The 8,510-nt window shown below is 40.8% G+C and overlaps 1 protein-coding gene across 5 annotated transcripts in view; it reads left to right on the forward strand.

Annotated features, from left to right (window-relative positions):
* The window catches only part of LOC134935464 (uncharacterized), a 95,161-nt gene extending 88,214 nt beyond the window's left edge, over positions 1-6,947 (forward strand). For all 5 annotated transcript variants that reach the window (XM_063930523.1, XM_063930520.1, XM_063930524.1 and 2 more), the window contains 2 exons: positions 3,656-3,919; positions 4,462-6,947. In XM_063930523.1, coding sequence (XP_063786593.1) covers positions 3,656-3,919; positions 4,462-5,231 — 1,034 coding nt within the window. In that variant the 3' untranslated portion in view covers positions 5,232-6,947. The remainder of the gene's footprint in view (positions 1-3,655; positions 3,920-4,461) is intronic.
* Positions 6,948-8,510: the final 1,563 nt, after the last annotated feature.

An 8,510-nucleotide genomic window follows, 5' to 3' on the forward strand; every position in this document is an offset into this window, starting at 1 on the left:
TCAGCCAACCCGAGCAAGGTATATACTACAGTTCCCCCTCTGTCTCGGTGTCCCTGATTCAAATTCACATTATAAGCCACACTGTGAATGTCCCAATTCACTGTGTATACCCCCAATTCACATTATGACACACTGTGTCCCCCATTTTAAGTATGCAAGGCACCCCCATATTATTTTCTACTTACTTGCCGATGTCGGCTTTTATGAAGGCTGCATCAGCTCCAGTTCTGACTCCTGTCATTTCACTATTTCCAAGTGATGTCTTGTTATCACCATGCAGGAAGGAGGAGGGAGAGGTGGGCCATCAGATGGGAGCACCACCTGCATCGTTATAATTCTAGTCGGGGCACAGCTGGCCTGGTACTGTGACTCGTCTGAGGGGAGTCCCATTGATTGTCAGGCCAGGAGTATTACTGTAGTTTTGCCTATGGCCAGGATGGCCCCCACTCTCACCCCCACCCCCCTTCGTCCAGCATCTCTAACGGGTGCCATCCTGGCCATCCACTAGTCATTGCCCTGTGTACACTATTACCAGACAAACAAAACTTCTTAGTACTTCTATTTTACAGTGCTACCCAATCTACAACAATCCCCTTACAGATGAATATGCAAATGGCAAACAATACACGTCAGCAATTTAACAAGAACTATCTTGATTAGCTACTCCCTAAATGCTCTCTGATTTATCTTAGTCATCTCCTGCCTTAGGCATGACCTATTTACTAGGAAGACTGTGATAGGCCTATCATCTTACACATTGAAAGGGGTAAGCTTGGGACATGGGTATAGGCCTACTAGTACTTTCTCTATTAATATTTTTACTGATGACTGGCTAGCTAAATACAAGAAAAGCCTAATGCCCCACAGTGTACAGATACAGGAGGAGGAACTGTGGATTTTTAGAGTGAAATAGTGGATAATGTTTTGGCAGGAAAACTAGGGGAGATTATTTGGGAGGGAAATGGGTGTTTCATTTTGGTGAGATATGGAGAGCCTACCTAGTAGTACAGGTTAGTGTCTGAGGTAGTTGCACAGATCTAGCATCCGGAGTTTAAATTATGGTATGGACCTATTGATTGAAGTTAAAAATATTGGACATGGGTCTTATACCCGAAAATGCAAAGAGCCCATTTCTCATGTCGTCTTGGGATGCAGGAGGTAGGTAGGATATGCTGACAGATGCCCGCTTTCCAATGGCAAATCTTTATAAGCCTTTTGTTCCCTCCACTGCAGGCCTCTATGATCCTCAGCTTGTTCCTTGAATCTCACAGGCTGCCACAATCACTGTTCCAGGATCTTCTATTGAACTTGGGACCTTCCAGATCCACTGGAACTCATCTTTCTATTTTACTATTCTTTCTTTCTGAACTGCTGTTACACTGAACTCTTTCTGCTAGTATTGGATAATATAAATTGCAGCAAAGGGGATGGAAATGATGCAGTAAGTCACAGTTGGCTTGCTGTGGCTGCTCTCAGATGCATCATCTTTTAATTGGAGCATGTTGATTAGTGGAGATTGTATCCTCTTTGATTCAAGCTCATCACATGGCCAGGAAGAGCCTAACTTACATATAATGGCTGCAGATCCCTTGACTTCATCTGGAGCCTTGTATCCAGTGATGTCTGGAGAGATGAGAAGCCTGGAGTCAGGATCCTCCCTTGGGCTTTGGGTGCCCACCCAGTAGATTACTGGAGTCCTCTGCTGGGGATATCTATCACACGTACAACTCAGCAGAGCCTGCAATTCTACCTATACACACTCAACATGCCCACACTAAACTTAGCCCTTGTGAGAACAGCCAGTTACCACCCAGTTACACATGTTCAGCTGCAATTGGAGATGCTACTGAGATGTACAGGACTCTAGACTATCATACATACAAGCAATCTCTTATCTATGGAGCATGCAGTGGCTCTCAAATTTGGTCCTCAGGACCCCAAACCGTTCTCGTGTTCCAGGTCACCCAGCAGCTGCATAGGTGTGCTCATTACTCAGTGACAGTGTCGGACTGTATATGGCTCATACGCACTTTAACCATGAACAACACAATTGTGAAAAAAATTACAGGGCATTTGCTGTGGGCCCCAAGCTTTAAATGGGTGATAAAGACAACATTTACTCCAGTTTTAATGCAGATTCCATCTTTTTATAGCACTAGTTATCAACAGACAATAGCACACTGACCTTTCGCACTGGATAATAATATATTTATTAATAAAAATGGCTGGAACCCCTTCAATAGTATTCATATGAGAATCGTTTATATCCCAAATGTCAAACTAGGAGGTGCTACAACTGACAACTATACCTAAGTGTAACACATTGATTAATAAAAAAAGAAAGAGTTGTCACATTGAGGTGCCCTGGTTACAAACTTACAATGTAACTTTTATTAGGCATCAAAAAAATATATTTCACAAAAAAATCAATAAATAAGTCAATACAATTCAGAAAAGTGTAAAATATGAGAAAATATCTGAATAAAAATTGTACCTGTGTACTGGAAAGCACTATTTTATAATAGTCGCAGTATGGTGTTCTGTGCGGGCTTTAAATATTTATTGGTTTCACATATGGATGGAATGGTCACAGAGAGCTCTCCAGACTGGGTGGTCTTCAGATTGCCGGCTGTCGGGGTCCCAGCGCACAGTATACCGGCACCGGAATCCCGACACCCGGCATACCGACACTGTTTCTCCCTCTTGGGGGTCCACGACCCCCCTGGAGGGAGAATAGATAGCGTGGCGCATAGCAAGGGGCTCATTTATGCTCACCACGCTGTCGGTATGCCGGCGGTCAGTATTCCGGCGCCGGTATACGGTGCGCTGGGACCCCGACAGCCGGCATACCATACTACACCCCTCCAGACTATCAACTGTGGTGTCCTATACTCTGTATTAGAGGCGGAATGTAGGTTCTATGTGTGTATAATAGCGCCACATACTGTAGTAATTTGCACATACAAACTTTGTGATATGGCTTTAGTTTTCTTATCCATAAATTATACCCAAAATCCACCTGAACTTTTACAGTACAGCATTATTATTCCTGTATACAGACATAATTGCCATCATAAAGCTATTTGTGTAATACTTCTGCCCGTGGTTCAATGTAATGGAACGTACTTCTATCAGATATATAGGGTCTCTCTGATTCTACTGCTTCATGAAGGATTTAGGGCATTCCCGGTATTCACATATAATATGATCTCTATGTAACCTTGAAACTCTTGTACACGTTATATGAACACCTACTGCTATGGATAAAAAGATAAATATTACGCTCTATTAATACTGGAAATAAACCAGTCATCTGCATACTTCTCAACATTTATGGTTTATTAGTTGGGACACAGTGTGTTTGGTCAAGTGTGCCACATTGGGCAACATGTCACAACTCACTGGGAGTGTGGGCCAGCACTCACCTTCTTCTAAAGTACCCTTGAATTGCTACATTATAAGGGCTTCACCTAGTTGGACTTTTCTCGCAAATGTGGCTGAATCGGAGCAAAACTCCTGTTGACAGGGAAGCAGATATAGTCCCCTCACATCTGGGCTGTGTCACGTAAATAAGGAAAGCTGGAAGGTAGTTTATGCAGTATATGTCTTCGTTATAGAAAATATTAATTATGAACTTTTGTCTTCTTGCAAACAGTTGTCCAGAGCTTGCTAGCCACCTCTGTAGTACTGATGATCCTCTTCACTGCCTCTGCCGTGCTGGAAGTGGGACATTCTTCAGTGACTGATAACGCAGTGTGTACCTATAAGAAAAGGGCCTCAATGAACCACATTTTACAAGCCTTCAGAAGTCAGAAGTATCCCTTGCAAGCTCTGGCCTCCTTCATTCTGATCAACAGCTACCTGCTGCTACAACTCAGCCAACTAGCTTTGGACTACCTAAACCGAAAATCAGGCAATGGTAAGAGGCTACTATAGGTTTATTAGTGAAGCAGCCTCTTTGATTCTACCAATTTTAAGGAATAGCAATTGAATAACCAACTAAAGTCCAAGTTTTCTACTTTAACATGAGAAGCATAAATGTTAAATACTATGGGCCGGATGTACTGCCGCCAGAGTTCGGCGGCCATGCAGGATGCTGGCCGAACTTGGATATTTTTTTTAAAGGGTCAATCACTTATAAGGCAAAACCATGCCTTGTAAGTGATTGCCCCTTTAAAAAACACTCAGGCGGCATTACATTCGATTCGGCCCATTGTTATCCTGGCATTCTGCAAATCTGTTCAAAAGAGTTACCTTATTACTCCTATTACTCCATTACATCCAGCTGAAGGGCTCCCAAATCTTTAAGACAGTGTCCTAATAGGATTAAGCATATAGTTATAATTCCTAAAATTTCTGTCACGTTAGCTGCTGTGACATCACTGCCCCTGAATATAAATGACATTACATATTTCACCATTGTATAGTGAAAAACTTGCTGCTTTAATATTTTTACTGTAGGTACTATGCATGCAGAATGGAACAGAGTGGATGCAAACAGCTCAGAAACTGACATAGAAGCATCACTTTGGCCTGTACCAGCAGAGAAGCTACTGACTTACCTGGCACTTTGTGTACATTTTGCTGTTCCTTTGATCATCTACTCAGTACAAGAATCAGAATCAGTATGGCAGAAGGAGTACCTCTGGGGATTTTTCTATTCTGTCATTTTGTTGCTGTCAATACTAAAATATCTGTCTTCTTCACTTACCTTTTATGTGATTAGTTTAGGAGTGCATCAGTCACCACATAGCCGTCTCTTTCTAGGTGGTTCAGCATGGCTTCCAGCACTGTATGTAATATCAGTGCTTTCTCTATTTCTCTATTCATTTTCCCTGAAGATCTATTTAGAACTGAGTTTTAAAACTTCAGTATCTGACTTGCCTGCTGCTAATTTAACCTTAAGAAGGAAGATCAATCTTTACCCCTCTCCACTCTGGGTGATTTTAACAACATTCGTAGTAGTGGGCAGTGAAATGCCCTTTATATTGCACTTGATTTCTTTCCTCTTACTTGACAGAAATGATATCTTCATTGTGTGCCTATTGGCTTTCAGCAATGGCTTCTGCATATTATGCTTTTGTGGATGTCTGCTAGTAGGGCTCCGGAGAAGGTGTCGCACAAATAAATCCAGGATAAAGAAGAACCGGATAGATAGTGGGGTGTGTATAGCTAACTCATTTGTGTACCAGGCCAGCCCTGAGACAGGCAAAGCAATGTCAAGGGACTGAGAAAACCTAGAGTCTGAGAAAGCTTAGGGACTGAGACAACCTAAGGACTAAGTAAACTGAGTAAAACACTACAAGAACTGTAGTGACAGCAGAATAATGAATCAGTAATATTTTTGGTGCTCATATAATATTATTGTTATCTCATAACAGCATATTGTAGCGCTTATAAAGCTAAATACTAGGCTCTTATAATATCCGATTATCCATAAAATAATCCATAAGTGCTCTCTTCTGAACAGTTTAGCAAGAATAAAATATAGAGGATATTTACTAATGGTAAAAGTATTTAACAACTGTGAGGAAATGTTCAGGTGCTTGAAGTGTGGTCCTTTTGGACCAACAAGATATGATCCATCAGCTAATCAGGAACACAACCATATGAGGTGCTCCAGGTGCAGTAATGGAATTATTCTAGGCCTGTACACAATGTATGAGTGATCTTTCAAATTAATATACTCACAATATGGCATACTATAATGTGATCCCTAGGGGGATATTTACTAAAGTCCGGGTTTATAGAAGTGGGGATGTTGACCATAGCAGCCAATCAGCTTTTAGTTATCAGTTATCAAGTAAATATACCCCCTAGAGCATGCATGTCCAAACTGCGGCCCTCCAGCTGTTGTGAAACTACATATCCCAGTTTTGCTGTCAGAGAATGCTAAAGCTGTGTCAGGGCATGCTGGGATGTGTAGTTTTTCAACAGCTGGAGGGCCGCAGTTTGGACATGCCTGCCTTAGAGTCTATTAAATCCTGTCTCCTGTCTTCCCCAAATCTTCCTTTGCCCCCATTCCTTTTTTATTCTATTCCTGTTTATATAAAAATAATGATATACTGTTGTTATGCAAATATTATTACCAGATTGCCTTTCTGTGTTTGGATGCATGTTCCCCTATAATTACTCTCTCAAGTACTAAATGTGAAGTGCTTACACAAACATCTATATTTTTATTCTATGTAAGCACAGACTGTACAGTATCTTCTTGCCCCACATATACTTTGCCAGTAAGCCATAAAACTCTAAATAGGAGTGACATTAGAATGCTGGGATGAGATAAAGAGATTATGGGGAAGAGAAGGGAAGCAACAGCACCTGTAAATGTTAAATTCTGCAAGTATACATACTAGAGGCATCGTAAGAATGTTTTCATGTTTTCAAATACTGTACTTGTTTTTTAAGATTAACATCACAGAAAGAGGGAAAATAAAAAATAGATTAAAGACAATTTAATTTTATGCATTTTACAATAATACAAACATATGTTGTTGCCTTTTTAATGACAACACATATGTATTATGGAGAGAAACAAACAGTAAAAAGTATTGTTAGCACATTGCTTTAAGAACAAGAAATAACAATTCTCACCCCTGCAGTATAACATGTGAGTGAACTAACTACTTTACCATTTATACTTCCAGGAAGTGGATATTACAGTATATTGCTTTGATCCTAGTAGTAGTGTTATTCTGTTTGACTTTCTGTACAGTATATCACACTTACAATGTGAATTTTGTTACGTCTACATTTTTTACATGAGACATGGTGATATAAATCAGTGTTTGCATTACTATTTTAGTAAATAATAGTTTTGTCTGAGACACTTTAATTATGTAGCAGAAGGAAATATTTCATGCATCTAAATGAAGGGTGTATTCAGTGGGTGATCATGCTAAAGTATTCAGGAACCCTGGCAGTCAATAAATGAAATGAATCAATATTGCTTGTCTTCCTTTAGTCACAGTCTGTAGTGTAATGCTTTTATAAGGCTCTTCAATAGCCGACGCCTCAGGGTTACGGCTACGGCATGTTTAAGCATGCACTGCTTATATAAACCAAGGTACCATGTATCTGTTCAACATCTGAACCACATTTTAATCACCTGTTAATTGCCAATTATAGGCCATAACGTGATAATACAGGTTTGGCAACTTAACTACAGATCAACACATAATGTATAGAAGATTGTCCTCATAATGTAGCCATCACTAATTCTATTATGCAATAGAGCCTGAGTTATTTACTAACAAAGAGCAAATGCTTAGTTTCCCACAGCAACCAATGAGAAATGAGCTTTGATCAATGTAATGCAAGTTCAGTATTAAAGCGGAAATCTAATTTGGTTGCTTACGTATTTGGACGTTTGCATTTTTGCACAAAAAGAGAGTTGGCATGACACCATCGCTATCATTTATTTGAAGGCAGCACAAGACTGCCGCACAAGCACCCAGTACAAAAAAAATCATACAAAAAACTGTACATAAAATGAGTCATACGACGCAACAGCAAAAGTATACATGGTAAATGACTTTGTCCTCAGCCTGATTTCTGACTGTACATCTTTTCCAGTACCTGTGGCTTCAGCTCTTTTTCCTGGAAGCCTCAGTGCCTGCTGGTTAGAAAGCATTGCATCATTTTCCTTGTCCTGCCATGAGAGGACATATTCTAGTATTTTGCATCTTGCTCATCCTATGTTCATATAGTAGTAAACAATGATAATGTATTGGTTAGAGGGGGTAATTCCAAGTTGATCGCAGCAGGAATTTTTTTAGCAGTTGGGCAAAACCATGTGCACTGTAGGGGAGGCAATATAACATGTGCAGAGAGAGTTAGATTTGGGTGTGGTGAGTTCAATCTGCAATCTAAATTGCAGTGTAAAAATAAAGCAGCCAGTATTTACCCTGCACAGAAACAAAATAACCCACCCAAATCTGATACCGCTTTCACATCGCTAACCCGGTAAAGAACCGGCTTTTGAACACGCTTCCGACCCGGGTCTGAACACGCTATACCCCTTTCACATCGCAGTTTGGAGCCGTGTTATTACCGGGTTATTCCCGGGTTGGTGCCTTTCACACTGAACCCGGTTCACCCTTTGAAAACATTTGTGATGTCATTATAAATTAATGTTTAGAGTTGTTAGTTTGTGTTTAGTTTACGTTAATTGTTAATGTTAGTTATTATGCTTTTAGGATTGTTGTACTTACTGTTTCCACGCAAAGGCTGCGTTTGTGCAATTGGGGCCATTTGACTTGGCCCAGCTTCTGTGTCTTCTGGCGCATCAGTGGTTTCAGTCCTGCTGGGCTCCTGTACAACTGGGTCAGGCATAGTGGTTGGCATCGGTTGCGTATCATCCAGTACGAGTAGTGGAGATGGTGGTGGTGGTGATCGGGTGTCTGGGTCCTGTACGCTGCAGGTGGAAGCAGCACAGGCCTGTCTTGTTTCTGCTGCTGCTATGCTGGAGGATAAGCTAACCGGTGTTGCAAGTGTTGTGTGGCCAA

This window comes from Pseudophryne corroboree, chromosome 6 (assembly GCF_028390025.1).
Source record: "Pseudophryne corroboree isolate aPseCor3 chromosome 6, aPseCor3.hap2, whole genome shotgun sequence".
NCBI lineage: Eukaryota > Metazoa > Chordata > Amphibia > Anura > Myobatrachidae > Pseudophryne > Pseudophryne corroboree.